Source organism: Canis aureus, chromosome 29, assembly GCF_053574225.1.
Source record: "Canis aureus isolate CA01 chromosome 29, VMU_Caureus_v.1.0, whole genome shotgun sequence".
NCBI classification, from domain to species: domain Eukaryota; kingdom Metazoa; phylum Chordata; class Mammalia; order Carnivora; family Canidae; genus Canis; species Canis aureus.
The window spans coordinates 1,026,080-1,042,935 of record NC_135639.1 but is presented as its reverse complement, the minus strand read 5'-3'; the positions used below and the strand labels follow the sequence as shown (position 1 = coordinate 1,042,935).

The 16,856-nt window shown below is 69.3% G+C and overlaps 2 protein-coding genes across 4 annotated transcripts in view; one reads left to right on the top strand and one right to left on the bottom strand.

Annotated features, from left to right (window-relative positions):
• The first annotated feature begins 114 nt into the window (after positions 1-114).
• Positions 115-13,093, top strand: DPYSL4 (dihydropyrimidinase like 4). Of its 2 annotated transcripts, none has more exons than XM_077877138.1 (14): positions 115-274; positions 3,113-3,201; positions 3,755-3,939; positions 5,685-5,849; positions 6,389-6,450; positions 6,542-6,622; positions 8,286-8,354; positions 8,647-8,767; positions 9,583-9,739; positions 10,022-10,163; positions 10,717-10,887; positions 11,219-11,398; positions 11,585-11,750; positions 12,380-13,093. In XM_077877138.1, the coding sequence occupies exons 1-14, from the start codon at positions 236-238 to the stop codon at positions 12,469-12,471; spliced, it is 1,719 nt and encodes a 572-aa protein (XP_077733264.1). In that variant the 5' UTR covers positions 115-235; the 3' UTR covers positions 12,472-13,093. The 2 variants fall into 2 exon arrangements, with proteins under 2 accessions (XP_077733264.1, XP_077733265.1); XM_077877139.1 differs by lacking the exon at positions 115-274 and adding an exon at positions 3,329-3,583.
• Positions 13,094-14,349: 1,256 nt separating this feature from the next.
• The window catches only part of STK32C (serine/threonine kinase 32C), a 65,456-nt gene continuing 62,949 nt past the window's right edge, over positions 14,350-16,856 (bottom strand). For both annotated transcript variants that reach the window (XM_077877140.1, XM_077877141.1), the window contains exons 11-12: positions 15,652-15,719; positions 14,350-14,941 (exon numbers count right to left, since the gene is read on the bottom strand). In XM_077877140.1, the coding sequence (XP_077733266.1) occupies positions 14,821-14,941; positions 15,652-15,719 (189 nt within the window). In that variant the 3' untranslated portion in view covers positions 14,350-14,820. The remainder of the gene's footprint in view (positions 14,942-15,651; positions 15,720-16,856) is intronic.

Here is a 16,856-nt window from a genome sequence, read left to right as displayed (position 1 = left end):
GGGGAGCCGCCGGGTCCCCAGGGCGGCCGGGGCGGGGCTCGGATGCGAGGGGGCGGGGCGGGGCGGGGCGGGGGGCGGGAGCCGAGGGCCCGGGGGCGGGGGCGGGAGCCGAGGGCCCGGCGTGCTCGCACTCGGACGCCCCGCGCCCCCGCGTACGCCTCGGGGCTCTGCGCGCCCCCGCCCGGGACCCCCAGGCCGCCCCGCGGAGCCAGGCCGCGGCCGCTGGAGGAGCAGGATGTCGTTCCAGGGCAAGAAGAGCATCCCCCGGATCACGGTGAGCCCGCGCCCTCCCCCCCGCCCGCCCTCCCGCCGCCGGGGCTCCCGCGAGCGCCCCCCGCACCCCTGCCCGGCCGGGCCGGCTCCCCGGGACCTCGTCCGCGCCCGGGCCTGCTCCCCAGGGCGCTCAGGCGCCTCTCCGCGCGGTGCACGGGCGCCCGGCCTGGGGGGGGGGGAGCGGACTCGGTCCCGGGGCCCCGCGGGGTCGGCGGCGGCCGCGCCTTTGTTGGCACCGCGGAGGGGCCTGGGCGCCCCCGATGCTGTCCCCGCGCGCGCGGCCGCCTGGCCCCGGACCCGCCGCCGCGCTGCGAGCTCTTTGTCCGAGACAAAGCGGCTCGGCCCCCCCCCTAGCTCAGCCTGGGCCCCCGAGGCCCGCACCCCCACCAGCCGCGGCCGGAGCCCCCAGGGGGGCAGCGCCCAAGGTGACCGCGAGGGCACCCCGCAGCCCCGGCTTCAGGAGCAGAGGCCCCCAACGACAACCACATGCAGGGGGGCTGCGGGAGGTCACAGTCCACCCTGCTCTGCCTGGGAAACAAAGCGGCCCCTTCCAGGGGGCCTGGGCCCGGGGAGGCCGCGAGGGAGGCCGCGAGGGAGGCCAGGAGGGAGGCCGGGAGGGAGGCCCAGGCGCCGGCTGCTCAGGGGCAAGGGGCACCTGTTGGGTCTCGGGCTGAGACCGGACTGGGGAGTTGACCTCAGGAGAGGGCGTGGGTTGGTGGCTTCACTTCCTGAGATGCTCGGGGAGGAAGGAGGCCCTGTCCTTTCGGTGCAGGGCTGTCTCGGGGTCCAGCTGGATGTGGGAAGCCTGCCAGCCGCGTGCGCAGGGTTGGGGTCGGTGGGACGGCCTTGCTTGTTTAGGAAACTTCCACCCTCATCGTGGTGGCCATAGCACTTCATCCCCGCTGCACTTCTCTCTGGGCTCCAAACCCAGGAAGGTTTCCAAAGTCTGAGTTCAGGGGCCTGAAAAGGGGAGGAACGTCCAAGAGTAGGGGACACATGGACCACGGGTCTCTTCCTAACTGGGGGGCGATGGGGGGGCACGGGGACCACAGGTCTGTTCTGCCCACAGCCTTCCCCCTTCTGGCTGGGGTTCCCTTGGGCTTATCTGAGATCGAGTCGGTCCACTGGGCGGCTGCCTGTGGCCTGTGGCAGTGTGTCAGCTGGTGTGGACGGCGGGTGGTGGTCTCACTAGTGAGTGGGCACACAGACGTCGCAGGAAGGCTCCCGTGCAGCGGCTGTGTGTCACCTCGTGGGGCTCCTGCTAATCTCCCGGCATCAGGCTGGAGTGTGAGGAGCGTCGGCCCCAGGCTGCAGCCCTGGCCTGGGCCCGGGTGGACACTTGGGAGCCCCGGGCAGGGGGCCAGCCGTCCCCGGGAGGCCCACCTGTCTTTCCTGGCCGGGCGGGTCAGAGCGTATGAGGCCCGAACACGGGGCCGGGAGGTAGGGCTGCCGAGCCAGGTTCCATCTAGGGCGTCCTGCATTCCGCGTCCCTGCTCGGTTTCCATTCTTCTCCCCCTGATTCTCCCCTGGGTCAGACCAGCAACCCGACGACCGTGCCGTGTTCCAGGTGCGCCGCCGCCCCTCCCTGCCATTAGGTGGGGTTCCTAGAAGTGGGTTTACGGCTGCCAAGCGCTGATCACCCACCCTCAGTGCCATGGGGTGACCCACCAACGGCTGGCCTCGCTCGCTGGCCCTTGGTCCACCCATGCGGACACCCTCTCGGCAGCAGCACGGCCTGTGGTCACCCCGATGCCTTCCTGGCCCTTCACCCCACAGCCCGTCCATCAGCAGCCCCTGCCTACCCGGCTCCCAGCCTCTCTGGCCCCCGTCTCTGCTCGTCCCCCGGATTCCAGCCCGAGGTCCCCATCTCACCTGCGCAGGCTCACCAGGCCCCGGCTACCGCCCCATTTCCATCCTTGAACACCACTTTCTACTTCTCACACCGACCAATGTGATGAACAGACCGTGCTCAAGCCCCTGCTTAAGCCCCCCCCGCCGAGGGGCCCACGGGCACCCCAGTCCCACCACATCCCACCTGCTCCAAGCTCTCGGCCCCTCACCCTCCTTTCAGAAGGTTCCGCCCCAGTTTCCCCTCGTGTCCAGTATCAACTCAAGCTCCTGCCCCAGGCCCTTTGCATGGGCTGCTCCTGGGCCTGGACCACGGCCCCGGGCCGCTGCATCCCCAGCCCCTCCAGTGGGCCCGTCTCTGTCCTGAGCAGCCCTGCCTCCTCGCCCATCACCCTGTGACGTCACCGTCTTTGTGCTCGTGATTTGTCTCGGTCTGCCATGGCTTTGTGTGACTTCCCGGCCTTGTCTGCCTCCCTGTGCTGGGACGCACTGCCCCCAGGGGTAGGGGCCCTGCCGGCTGGGGCGCTGCTCTAACCCCCCCGTTTGGCCGCACAATTCTGCTGTGAGCCGACTCCAGTTGCCCCTCCGGGAGCCGCCTGTGTGGGCGGAGGGGGGGACCCTCCCGGTCAGTGTGGGATGACGTGATTGTGTCCCCTCTCGGCTCAGCCCGAGCTCTGGGACTTAGGCGCTGACATGGAATGCACGTCATTGCTTCGCTCTCACGTTGGCCCCCGTGGGTCGCTGTGGCCCTGGCGGGGTCACACGGCCTGCCCGGCGGGTGTGGGACCCGCTCGGGTCCGCGGGAGCTGCCCACATGCCGCTCTGCCACCAGGGTGGGGGACAGCAGACAGCGCGGGCTCCTGGGTCACATCTACACCCACGCGTCGTGCCTGAGGGTTTCCAGCATGATTCCCGGGTCAGAAGCTACAGGAACGATGTTGACAAACTCAGTTTGGAGAAAACTTATCTGTTTTTCATTTGTTTCCAATAGAGCGACCGCCTTTTGATCAAAGGTGGGAAGATCGTCAATGATGACCAGTCCTTTTACGCCGATCTGTACGTGGAAGATGGTCTGATAAAGTGAGTTTCTGCCTCAGATATCTGCACAGGTCACCTGTGCGCACGTTGGTCACCCCGTATGCACAGGTTTACTTTTGGGTAAAATCCACCTCAATTTTTTTTTTTTTTTCCCTTTTCCAAAACCCAGCTCTAGCCCAGGCCTTTATGACAACGGAGCTCGCCAGCTAGGGGCGGGGTCTCGCTAGCAGGACCTGTATTTGTTATCACAGCTTCAGGACGATTGGGGGCTCACAGTGGGCGCTCAATAAACACTTACTGGCCGCACCTGTTAGCTCGTCTGCTGAGGTCAGGCGGCTCCAGCCCCTAGTCTGGAAGCGGCACCTAGTCGGTGCGGCAGCCGGAAGCCCAGGTGGACGTCACCGGGGCAGGCACGCGGGCCCAGGTGGGACCTTCGCGCGACCGTCGTGAGCCCCTGGCCGGGGTGTCGTGCTCTCTGACTGTCCCCGGGGGCCGGGCTGGGGAGGTCTTGGCCCCACCACCCTTCCCCTCAAGGGGCCCGAGCCTGCACTCTGTTCCAGGCTCTGCAAACAGTGAAATCTTGTGTTGCTTTCAGACAAATCGGAGAGAACCTCATTGTCCCTGGGGGCATCAAGACGGTGGATGCCCACGGCCTGTTGGTCCTGCCGGGCGGGGTGGACGTGCACACGAGGCTGCAGATGCCCGTCCTGGGCATGACCCCAGCAGATGACTTCTGCCAAGGGACCAAGGCCGCGCTGGCGGGAGGGACCACCATGATCCGTGAGTGTCTCCCGCGTGCCGAGCATCCGCCTCCTGCCTTGCCCCGTTGGCCGGGTGTGTGTGTTGCGGGAAGAGCCTGACGCTAGGACGCGTTCTGGGGGGCTTGGGGCCTATTTCCCTTCATTACCCTTCAGCCTAGGAGATCCTTGCATATTCCCTGGTTACCACCGTTCACACTGCGAGTCCTCCTGCCGCGGCCAGCTCCGCAACGCTCCTGGGGCTTCCGCGGGAGCACGTGGGTGTGTGCCCAGGACTTGACTGTGTCCTGGGAAGCTGGCAGCTGGCCAAGGACCAGGTTTTCAAAACTGCCTTTTGCACAAGTGAGGGCCATGTTGTCCGAAACAGGCACGTTTGCTCCTGAGCCTCTGGCGCTTGGTTTGCATAAAGTTCCTGCCCGGGGCCAGAAGGGGGCTGTGTGCTCTAGGAAAAGAACAAGAGGCAGTTACGGTGCCGCATCAGGTTGCCCCTGGTTCCCGCAGGAACCTTCACCGCGCGGCCCGGCAGGCAGGCCCCCCGCAGCGTGCCAGGCGCACTGGCTTGCCCCTGGGGAGCTCCACTGGTAGGCTCAGAGCCCAGACCTGACCCAGCCCTGGTCTCGCGGCCTTGAACGCCGCCAGCTCCACGGTGCCGCACGGGCATCTCTGCTGTGGTCCAGCCCCGGCCTGATGCACCTGGCCTGACGCACCTGGCCGAGCCTCGGCGCCGCCCCGTTCTAGCTGTTTGGCTCCAGGTAACTCCGCTAACTGTTAGAAGTCCCGTTTTGCTGACCTCCTCAGAAGGTTCTGAGGGTGATTTTGTGCACACGAGTTGCTGGGCCGTGCCTGGTGCACGGTGCATCCTGTCCCTGCTGCCACCGGAAGGGCCGTGCTGGGAAATCTGGGCTTCTGCACAAGTGACATTTCGCCGTGGCCAGAATCGTGCGTCGGTTTGGCTCACTCAACCACAAGGCAAAAAAAAAAAAAAAAAAAAAAAGCCAACAATGGTCCATTTTTCAGTTTGACGAAGGAGACTGGCCATTGTTGGCCGCTGCTCATGCTCATCCCTGGTGGCCAAGGCCAGCGGGACACCTCCGTGGCCGTCACCTGCTCGTGCCAGAGCCGGGGCGTCAGACAAGCCGGCCGGGTGGGTGGCACCCCCTCCGCGGGGTCCTGGGCGTGAGATCGGAGCTGCGGGAAGCACGGGGCCCCCGTGAGGGGCGCGCTGGGGGAAGGCCCAGCGTTGGCCGGTGACCCCTGGGTGCGTGTGGCCCGCGTTGGCCACCCCGCCTCGGAGCTCTCTCCCTGCACCCGGGAGAGGCCGTGAGCTGTTTGGACCTTGGACCTGAAGCCGGGTGAGGGACGTGAGGGTGCAGTGGCCGTACCCTCCTGGTTCCCCGGGCAGGGGGCTGTTGAAGTGCACATGGTGAGGCGCCAGCAGGGGGGCCAGCCCTGGAAAGCGGCTCCCGCCCCCCCCCGCTGCTCCCCACGGGCCTTCCAGGTGCGCCTCCCTCATGCAGACCCCCGTGCAGGAGCTTAGCGCCCTACGCGCCCCCGTGCTCCCTGGGCTGCCCGTGTCCGGCGCGGGGTGGCTCGAGTCCCGCCTCGCCCTGGCTGCGCGTCGAAGGCCGGCGGCCGGGGGCGAGGACGCCGACAGAGCCGGCGGGCAGGTTCCCGGGAGCAGCCGGTCACTTGGGAACAGGAGCCCTGGAGGCCAGGGTGGTTCCCGGGGGCCGGGGGGCGCTCGGCTGACCGCGCCGCCCCCCGCAGTGGACCACGTGTTCCCCGACGCGGGCGTGAGCCTGCTGGTGGCCTACGAGCAGTGGCGGGAGCGCGCGGACAGTGGGGCCTGCTGTGACTACTCCCTGCACGTGGACGTGCCCCGCTGGCATGAGAGCATCCGGGAGGAGCTGGAGGCCCTGGTCAAGGACAAAGGTGAGGGCGTCCCCCGACACTGGCGGGGTGCCGGGGCGCGGGAGGGCCGAGGAGTCCGGGCTTCCCTGGTCCCGCTTCCCCCGGGCCCCTGGCCGCGCGGGGCTCTGCACCCGTGTGACCCCGGCGGTCGGGGTGGCCGGGAGCGGGGAGGTTGGACAAGCGGAAGGTCTGTCCTACTTCCAGAGGACCCAGGCGAGGAGGTGGCGGGCCTCTGTGTGAGAGACGCGCCCCGTAACCGTCCCTAGCCGTGTCCCAGTCCCGTCACCCGCCGCGGGCCAAGGATGAGGGCCACCCGGGTCCTGGCGTCTGAACGCTCTCAAACCCGGTTTTCGGAGTGGCCTGTGCTGGAACAAGCCGGCCTACACCCAGGGCTTACTCTACCAGCCAAAGTCCTGAGCGGTTCATAGCGGTGCAGAGCGGACCCGAGTTAGTGACTAGGACCAGACCCCGTGGGCAAGGAGCTCGGGGAGCAGCGGAGGCTCCCGGGCGTCTGACCGACGGCAGGCCGAGCGCCCGGGCCCCTCTCGCCTCTCCTGCAGGTGTGAACTCCTTCCTGGTGTTCATGGCGTACAAGGACAGGTGCCAGTGCACGGACGGCCAGGTGAGCGCAGGTGTGAGGGGAGGGGCCCGGAGGCTTCCGGCTGCCGGCCCGAGGGACGCGGCCCCACGCGCCTGGTGCGCTGTCTTCCCAGATGTACGAGATCTTCAGCATCATCCGGGACCTGGGAGCCCTGGCCCAAGTGCACGCGGAGAATGGGGACATCGTGGAGGAGGTGCCGGGCCGGCTGCCTGCGGGGCGGGCGGGGCTGGTGTGCAGACACGCAGGTGTGAGCGCCCGAGGGAGGGAATAGTGCACACGGGCTGGCGAGCGGCGTCCCGGAGTCCGCGGTCGAGCAAGCACGAGTGCGGGAGCCCGGGGGGCGTTTGGCTCTAACACAGATTATTCCGTGATCATCACGCTTCTTATCAGAAGTTCCCCAGAACCAAAGTGTTGCTTTTGGGGGGACTGAGACAGGGGTTCCCGGTCCTCCTGCCCTGTGCATGGGGCCCCCGGAGGCTGTTCCTTCTGAGCGCAGCTGCTGGTCCCACACCTGCCCTCGGGCCCTGGCCTGTGGGGTGGGCACCCCCAGGTGCAGGCGCTGCGGGGTACCTTGGGGGCTGGGGGGCTCCTCACACAGCAGCAGCCCCACCCCGCCACGAGGGCATCGTGGTTAGGAGGACGCAGTGGGTCCCGCTCAGTGCGCAGGCGGTGCGCAGGGCACGCCAGGAAGACACCCCCCAGTGTTGGGGGTCTCGTTACCGGGTCTTTGGGGCCCGGAAGCATTCTGCTTCTCCCCCATTCTTCACGGGGAAGCTTGGCATCCACGTCTTCGTTTATGCACGAGGCGGCTCAGACTCATGGCTCAGGGTCATCCGGGGCAAAAGCTTGGGGGGGGCAGGGCCCCCAGCACTCCCCGGGCACACCCCCTGCCCCCAGTGGAACACACTGCGGCCGGCAGGGTTCTCTCTCCAGCCCCGTACCTCACCTGTGATTCAGGGAGCTGGGGTCCCCCTGACCAGACCCACTGTGCTCCTGCACCCTGAGTCCTCTGGTTGGTGATTCTGGGGCGCCTGGCTCCCATGAAACGTGGGGGGGTCAAGGCATATCTCGGGGGGCATGACTCACGTGAGAGATCAGGAGTCAGGACTCGTGAGAGATTGCGGGTCAGGACACCAGGAGATGGGGGGTCAGGGCTCACGAGAGGGGGGGTAGTCAGGGCTCATCTGGGGGATCAGGGCTCACAGGATGTGGGGGGTCAGAGCTCACAGGAGGTGGGGGGTCAGGGCTCATCTTGGGGGGCAGGACTTACATGAGAGATTGGGGGTCAAGGCTCACGGGATATGTGGGGGGGTCAGGGCTGATCCCAGGGGTCAGGGCTCATGGGAGGGGTGGGGGGGTCAGGGTTTCCGGGAGTTGGGGGGTCAGAGCGCTCTTGGGGGTCAGGGCTCCAGGAGGTGGGGGGTCAGGATGCTTCTTGGGAGTCAGGCCTCCGGGAGTTGGGGGGTCAGGGTGCTTCTCAGGGGTCAGGGCTCCAGGAGGTGGGGGAGTCATGCTCCCGGGAGGTGGAGGGTCAGGGCCCCCGGGAGGTAGGAGGGTCAGGGCTCATTTTGGGGGCAGGACTTACATAAGAGATTGGGAGTCAGGGCTCACGGGAGGGGTGGGGCGGGTCGGAGCTCACGGGAGTGGTGGGGGGTCAGGGCGCTTCTCGGGGGTCAGGACTCGTGGGGGGTCAGGGTTCACGGGAGGTGAGGGGTCAGGGCTCATCCTGGGGGTCAGGGCTCCCGGGAGGCGGGGGTCAGGGCTCATCCCGGGGCGAGGTCTGCTTGCATCACACCCAGACGGAGGCGCTGCGCCCCGCCTGCACCCGCCTGAGCGTGTGGCCCCGGGTTATGCAGGAGCAGAAGCGGCTGCTGGAGCTCGGCGTCACCGGGCCTGAGGGCCACGTGCTCAGCCGCCCCGAGGAGGTAGGAGGACGCCGCTGCCCTGGGCAGAGCCTGACCCGCGCGGGGCGGGGCTGTGACTCGTCCTCTGGGAGGCTCGAAGCAACGGGCCCTACCCCCTCTGGGCTCGGTCCCCACGACCACGGTGGCCCCCAGGCCTTGCCCAAAGGGACGGGCTCTGGGTCCACCCACCACCCGGGCCGAGCGCCGGGCTGGGTCCTCTGTCACGCACGGCAGCCCCTCTGGGCCCAGGGTCCCTGGGGGGCGGTCAGGAGGCCCCGGGGCCCTGGCCCGGCCTGAGCGCCCCTGTCCCCAGGTGGAGGCCGAGGCCGTGTACCGCGCCGTCACTGTCGCCAAGCAGGCCAACTGCCCCCTGTACGTCACCAAAGTGATGAGCAAGGGTGCGGCCGACGTGGTCGCCCAAGCCAAGCGCAAGGGTGAGTGCCAGGCCCGGGTCCCCAGACGCTTGCTGGGAGGGGGGGTAGTTCTCTCTGGGGGTCAGGGGTCACGCTCTCAGGAGCTGGGCTGGGTAAACTGAGGCTCAGCGCAGGGCAGGCTCGACAGAGGCAGCGGCCCACCTGGCCTCTTGGTGGTGGGGGTCACAGGCGAGGGCCCCAGGAGCGTGGCCTCTGGGAGGTGCAGGTGCTGGTCCCTCTCTGGGGGCCCAGTCTCCTGTCTCGTCGGGGTAGCAGCTGCTCCCCAGGTGCCTTGAAGCAAGAGGCCTGTCAGCCCTGTTTGTTCAGACGTGACGGCCGGTCCCCGTGTGTGTCACGTACGTGCACCTGTGCCGTCTCTGCGTGTGAGGGGGCCCCGGACTCTGTGCCATGGAACTTGGCCCCCAGCGGGAGCCCCACATCACTGCTCGCCGCGCACCTCTGTGCCTGTGGAGCTGGGGTGCACGCCCTGCGGGCTGGGGGGCCTCTGCCCATAGAGCAGCCCAGCTGGGGGGCAGGGGGTGCACAGGAGACCCCGGGGTCCAGGGGATGGGCCTCAGAGGGCAGAGGCAGGCCGAGCTGATCCCGTTGCCCTGCCGCCACGGCCTGGCTGCGTCCCCAGCAGGCCTGACCTCCGGCAGCCATGTGAGGGACCGGGGTCTGCAGAGGGCCCCCCACCTGGGGAGGTCCAGGCGCCCCGGAAGCTGGAGACAGGCTGTCCAGGGTCGGGAACATGCAGGGCGGCTGGGGGTCCCCACCCCCGGGTTCTGGGGGGCAGGCAGGCGGCCCGGGGGAGCCTCTCACGCGTCTCCCTGCAGGGGTGGTGGTGTTCGGGGAGCCCATCACCGCCAGCCTGGGCAGCAACGGCTCCCACTACTGGAGCAAGAACTGGGCGAAGGCCGCGGCCTTCGTCACGTCCCCCCCGGTCAGCCCGGACCCCAGCACTGCCGACCACCTCACCTCCCTGCTGTCCAGGTAGGAGCCGCCCCCAGCGCCCCCGGTGCCCCCGCCCTGGCCCGTGAGCTCCCCCACGGGCAGCCCCGGCCTCTGTGCAAACCCAGGCCCAGGGCCCCCCGGGCAGAGCCCCTGCTGCACCGGCCCCTCCCCGTGCCCCACACCGAGGCGGCCGCGCTGCCCTCCTGGACTCCCCCACCCGGGGGCTGTGCTGGCGTGTGGGGGGGGGGCAAAGCCGACCGGCCTCTGCTGGCTCCGGAGAGTCAGGCCACCGTGCGCTCGTCTGACCCTGGCTTCTCTCAGCGGGGACCTGCAGGTGACCGGCAGCGCCCACTGCACCTTCACCACCGCCCAGAAGGCCGTGGGCAAGGACAACTTCACGCTCATCCCCGAGGGCACAAACGGCATCGAGGAGCGCATGTCTGTGGTCTGGGAGAAATGTGTGGTGAGCAGCGTGGGGAGCCGGTTGTCCTCCACGCGCCCCGGCAGGGGAGGCCGCTTGACCAGCAGACACGTGGGACAGAGGGCAGCGTGTGTGGCCCCGGGCGTGGGTCCCCCAGCCCTGCCATCCAGGGCTCCCCAGACGTTGGGTCCTGGTGCCCCTGGAGGAGGCCCCGGCCCTCCCCCGATTCCCGTCACCTGCAGGAGGCACCCGGGGGGTGGGGCCCCTGTGTCCCCTAGGCTCCCCGAAACGCCGGAGATTTCCCAGGCTGCCCGCACCCCCAAACTCCAGCCCTGGCCCCGGGTCCCCCGGGGGGACCGTCCCGTCCTTCAGGGGACACCAGCACCGTCAAAATGTCATCACTGACCGACTCGCACAGCGGGCACGCCTGAGAGGGCCCCTGGGTTCCCAGGCAGTGGCGCCCTCGTGGGCGCGCGGTTCTTGCTGCGAGGGGGACGTGGGCCGCTGTCCACACAGAAGCCTGGAGCCCAGCCCCCGGGGGTCGTCAGGACGAGCGATACCCGCCCCCCATCAGCTTGGCTGTCTTGCTTCCCAGGCCTCCGGGAAGATGGACGAGAACGAGTTTGTGGCTGTGACCAGTACAAACGCAGCCAAAATCTTCAACGTGTACCCGAGGAAGGGGCGCGTGGCTGTGGGTTCCGACGCTGACCTGGTTATTTGGAACCCCAAGGCCACGAAAATCATCTCCGCCAAGACTCACAATCTGGTAAGAGACGCCTGGTCCCTAAGTCAGGGTCAGGGTCAGCGCGCGGGGGCCCTAGGGACGTGCGCCGCACACCTGCCGCACACCTGCCCCCCCTCGCGGGACACTCCGCCCTGGTAGAGGCTCATCCGAGTGCCCTTGGTCCAGAGCACCAGGGCTCAGGGACCCGCACCGCGGGCTGTGGCCACTTCCTTCTGAATTCCGGCCCCGCCGAGGTGACCAGTTCTGGCCGGAGGTCCTAGAACGGGCCTCCGAGGACGCCGGGCGGCCTGCCGTGGGCTGAGGGGCGACGGGCTCGGTGCCACGGTCCAGGCCCTGCGCCCTGTCTCCCCAGAACGTGGAATACAACATCTTTGAAGGCCTCGAGTGCCGAGGAGCGCCCACGGTGGTCATAAGCCAGGGCAGGGTTGTGCTGGAGGACGGGAACATGTTCGTCACCCCGGGGACCGGCCGCTTCATCCCCCGGAAGACGTTCCCCGACTTCGTCTACAAGAGGATAAAGGCGCGCAACCGGGTGAGCCTGAGGCAGGCGGCGGAGGCTGCCGTTCTTGGGCCTGGTCGTGCCCGCGAGGCTTCTCGCCGGGTGGGCCCCGCCTGCTGCGCACCTGTGAGCACACACGTGTAGCTGGGGGGGTGTTGGCACCGCAGGTGCCCCCGGGGGGAGCCCGGCCCCCCTCACGCCCAGCCCCTCGGCCCGCAGCTGGCGGAGATCCACGGCGTGCCCCGCGGCCTCTACGACGGGCCCGTCCACGAGGTGATGCTGCCTGCCAAGCCGGGCGGCAGTGCCCAGGCCCGCGCCTCCTGCCCGGGGAAGGTCTCGGTGCCCCCCGTGCGCAACCTGCACCGGTCGGGGTTCAGCCTGTCTGGTGAGTGGGGCCGGTGGGGGCTCCCCTGGGCTCACAGGTACCAGGGCCCCCGCAGACGGGTGGTGTGGGGACGTGGGGTGGGGCCCGGGGTGTGGGCCAGTGGGGAGACCCCGACCCGCCCCAGCGTCTGCCCCAGTGAGGCCGCGGTGACGCCACCTTCCATCAGCCACGCTGAGCCCCGGGTACGGGGGGGGGGGTGTCTCTGTGGGGAGCCCCGCCAGCCCTAGAATTGCAGGTGAGGCGCATCATTGAGGAGTCTGTGAGCGCGGGGACGGCCTGGGGGGCTCGGGTGGCTGCTGGGCCTCTGCTCGGGGACCTGGCTGTGCTTCCAGCCCGCTGTGACCGGCTCTCCTGTGAACCAGGGCCAGGCCCGCTTCCCGCACCCGACGGCCCGGCCCGGCCTCCCCGACCCAGGGACACCCAGGCCCGGAGCCGGTCCCCTTGAAAGCCAGGGTCCTCTTACAAGGGGGGGCAGCCTTCTCCGGTCACGGGCCAGGACCCACAGGCGGGAGGAGCAGCCTGGCCCCCACTGCTCTCCTGGGGCAGCCTCGTCCCTGCACCGGGCCGTTGCGGGTTGGGGGGCGCAGGGGGCTCTGCGGGTGTAGCCAGCACGTCCCCGTCCTCCTCAGGGTCCCAGGCCGACGACCACATTGCCCGGCGCACGGCCCAGAAGATCATGGCCCCCCCCGGCGGACGCTCCAACATCACGTCTCTGTCTTAGGGGCCCCGCGGGGCTCGGGGCAGCGGCTGCGGGGGACCCCGCTCCTCACGGAGCTCTCCCTCTGTCACACTTACCTGAAAGGTGCTTGGCCTCCCTCCCCCCCCCGAGCCCCCCGTTTCGGGGTCCCCGGTCCTGAAGGAGGAGCCCGTGCAGCGAGAGGGGTGTCACTGCCAGGCTGAGGAGGCTGGACGCGGTGGCGGGTCACCCGGCGGCTCTCAGGACAGCCCGGGGCTGCAGGGCGGCCGCCCGGCCAGGGCCCAGAGGACCGGGTGTGCAGCAGGCCGGGCCGCCCTCCCCGCGGTGGTCACCGCCCCCGTCCGCCCAGCGTGGGGAGCCCCCGGGAGCTCGCCCCTGCCCCAGAGCCGGTGACGTCAGGGACCCTCGGAACTTAGCGAAAGGCGGCCTCGTTTGTCCGTTTGCCGAGGACCAGACTCCCGCTCCCGTAGCCCGCGTCCGGGGAGCCTTAGGATCCTTTAGCGGAGATGCCTCCTCTACTAGGCCGCGCCCCGGTAGTTGACTAGAGCAGCAGTTTGTGCATCGAGGACACCTGTAGCCAGGAACCTGCATGCCACCCACAGCGCGGCGGCCCGAGTCGGGTCAATTAAAGGTGTCTGGGTTAGAAGCCGCTGGCGTGTGGCCCCTGACTTCTCTGCCCCTGCACCGCCTTCTCACCAGGGGTTGACGCGCGGGGGACACTTTGGGGGGCTCAGTGACCTCGGGAACACCGGGGCTGGCTGCACGGCTGGCCCCCCAGGGATGGCCCGGGTCCGGCTGCGGGCAGGGCAGACACAGGGGCCCCAGGCCAGCCGGCCAGACACAGCCACGGGGCTGCTGGGGTGACCCCGGCCGGAGGGTCAGAGGCGAGGCTGGGGCTGCAGGGGCCCCACCCACAGACGCGAGCCCTGGCCCTGCGCCCTCAAGGCGGAGCAGCCCAGGGTTTTGGCCCAGAAGGAACTGCCGGGCTGGCCGGGCCCCACCTGCTTCATGGAAGTGGTGCCAGTTGCGCCCCCAGCGGTGGGAGGTGCCCAGAAGGGCGTGTGTCCCCAAGAGCAGGGCGTTGATGGTCACTGAAGGCGGGTGGACGGCTCGGGGACAGCCCCTGCACCTTGCACTGCCCGGGGCTCCAGCACCTGCGCAGACGTCCGCCCCGAGTGGCGGGTCCTCTGCGGGGACTGAATCAGGCCCAGCCTGGAATCTGGGCCCCTGGAGAAGTTGCCTGGGTGCAGGGCGGCCCCTGGAGAAGGTCCAGCCCGGTGGGCCCCGTGTCCTTCTGGCCCAGATTCCTTTGGTCATCGTGGCCTCGCACCCAGGGTTCTGGGGCCCCACCAGGGACAGCGTCAGGCCCCGGGGAGACAGGAGGTCACGAGCCAGGCCACCCCCACCCCCCTGCCACCAACGCAGGAAATAGGCGGGCCGTCCCCTGGGGTTTATGGCTTGAACTCAGAACCGTGAGAGCAGGACCCGAACGGAGATCGAGGCGGACGCTGAACCGATTGAGCCACCGAGGCGCCCGGGACGTACACGTTTTAACAAACCCAACACCTCCTCCCCTGTTCCCGTCTCTGACATCACGGGGGCCCCACCTAGAACGTCCTTGGGTTGGAACCCCGCACGGGGCGTCCCGCCGCTGCCCGGCTCTGGGCCCTGCGTCCCCGCGTGACCTCGTGGGGCTGGGGTCCTCCTGGCCCGCCCGCAGCCAGTGGGGTGGGGGGCTGCTCGTCCTCACATGGCCTGCGCCTCGGGTCCGGGTCCGGGTCCAGCAGGCTCCACCCCCCCAGGGCGCCCCCACTGCAGCCGCGGGACAGAAGCCGTACACCCCCCGGCAGCATCTACACAGCCGCTGCGGGCACACGGCACACACGACACGGGACACCGGGCAGCTCTTATGTCGTGATGCTCAGAGGTGAGAAATCTACAGAAACACGGAAGTCGCCGGAACAGTGTGGATCTATAAAAACACTCCATTTCCCCCCAACGTACAAGCCCGAGTGGGCCGTGGGCAGCCAGCGCGCGACGTCGGGCCGCCGGCAGCGGGTCAGGGCCACCGGGAGCCACAGGCCTCCGGCCACAACCGCAGGAACCGAGCAGCCGGGGGAGGCGCCCCCAGCCCCTGGCCCACCGTCCTCGGCCGCACCGACCGCCCCCGGTGGCCGTCCGCCCCGAGGGCCAGCGGGCAGCTCGCAGTGGGCCCGTCCCCGCGAGGACAGCCAGGGAGCGGCGGGGCCACCAGCCGGGCCTGCGCCGGGAGGAGCCGGGCTGCCTGGCTGGGCACGTCCACGCTGGCCTCTGCCCGCCGCCCCCGCCCGTCCTACGTCCTCCAGGCGGACTGAGTCCCCAGCGCGACCGGAGTTAAGTCTCGGTGAGGCGGGAGGGGCAGATGGAGCCGCACACGGGCAGCGCGTCGTCGGCAGCGTCCGCGGCCTCGGGGGCGGGCAGGGGCTCGCTGGCCGGGTCCTGGCTCCTCTTCAGCCTGCGCAGGGAGACAGGGGGGCCTCCTGCAGCCACAGCAGCAGCCGCAGGGCGTGCTGGGGGCCCCCACATGTCCGGGGGCAGGGCTGCCCCTCGTGCCCCTCCAGGCACCGCAGGGAGCAGAGTGACCGGGGTGACCACTCGGGCCAGAGCGGGGGCTGCTGAGGACTCCTCGCTCAAGCGCAAGTCCTTGACGGAGTCTGTCCTGCCCACGCCGCTGGCCTCCAGCGTGGAAGCCCGGGCCTTAAACCACTGCCCACTGCCCGCGGGCCGGGCTCAGAGCTGCCCCTCCAGGAAGCCCTCCGCCTCACCTGCTCTCCCCTCCTGGGCCCCCCACGCTGGGCCTGCCCCCCCGCAGCAGGTGTCTTAGCCACGTGGGGCCTTCCTGCCAACCAGCCGAGCCCACGGTCCCCGGCACTCAGTGAAGGTCCTCGGGGGCGTGAGGGTGGCCGCCCATGGGACTCTGCAGGGCCGCCCGCTGTCACCCTGGGGTGCGGGCAGTTGCTCAGTGCCTCCCCACGGAGCCCCCCACAGGCTGTACCGGGGCCGCCCACCCCCTGCCCGCAGGGCTGCTGCTCCGACGCCCCGGGGGGTGGGCATCCGCTTCCCGGGCCCCTGATGCCTCATGGCTGCGGGGGTCAGGACTAGCGCGGCCCAGAGAGCCCCCCCATCCCGCCGGGCCCTGCTGCCCACCCCCCAACACACACTCACTTTTCTCTGTTAAAAATCACAAAGTCTTGCTGGATCGCATCAAGGCAGTCCTGAAGGTAGTCATTCTCCTGTTAGTCAGAAAAACATACCAATGAGCGCTGTGGATGCTCTGGGGCCCCCTCGCATCCCTCAGGTGGGGGCCTGAGCCTCCTGCACCCTGTTGCCTGCACCTGTGGTTTTCTTTGGAGACCTGCCTTTGGGCTGGAGACACTGCCCAGGCAAACAGGGCCTGGGGTTTGCACCTCCTAGGTGGGGTGACCCTTAGCCAGGGACCAGGGGACGCCCGCACGGAAGCCCAGCCCCTGCTCAGGGCAGACGCTGACCCGGGGGCCGTGTCTGCAGGACAAAACGTGGCCAGAGACCGCACATGGCTTGGCTCCCTCCCTTCCGTGCTCCACGGCCGAGGCTGTGGGGGGCAGGGAGCTGGACCCCGGAGCCTGGGACGGCCTCCGGGGGGACACATGTGGGCACAGGAGCCCTGCCACGCGCTTGCCCCTTCCCGCCTGCAGGAGGGCCCTGCCCACGAAAGGAGAGCAGTGCGCGCTCGGGGCTGTTGCAGGTGGCACAGAGCGGCTCCCTGACGTCGGCCTGTACCCGCCCTCCAGCCTCCGATCGGTTCCGGTCACCAGCAGCACGGGGACCCCGGCCGTGCGCGACCTGCTGAGGTCACAAAGGCTCCACCTGCTGCAGGGGGACAGGCGGGGAGGGGGGTAGAGGCGGGGTACGTGGCCCCACGTGACCGTGACCGGGAGCTCGTTCCCTGGCCAGGGAGGGGTCCACGGTGCAGCAGGGTGGCTCCCGGGGCCGTGGAAGACGTGGCCCAGCCAAGATTCCAGAGCAGCAGGGGACAAATGCCCTGGGGGTTCAGTCTCAAGACAAGCTGGCAGCTGGAACGAGGTCAAAGAACCTCAGGCCCCTCGGGTGACCGCGTTCTCCGGGAGGACCCAAGGGACACCCCTGTCTGCGAGGCGCTAGGGGACGAGCTGGCGGGGGCCGGTGCCGTGAGCAGCTCAGTGCTGCCTGTTCTCTGCAGGAGGACCACACCGGGGCGTCCACGGCGACGACCACAGGCTGGAACGGCCCGAGCCTGGACCCGACCGGGCGGGAGGAACCACCGCCACGGGCAGCAGGGCTGCAGTGACAAGCAGGTCACCCCGCGCCCCGGGGTCTAGTGGTGTCTGATGGGGCCACAGCGGTGCACGGCC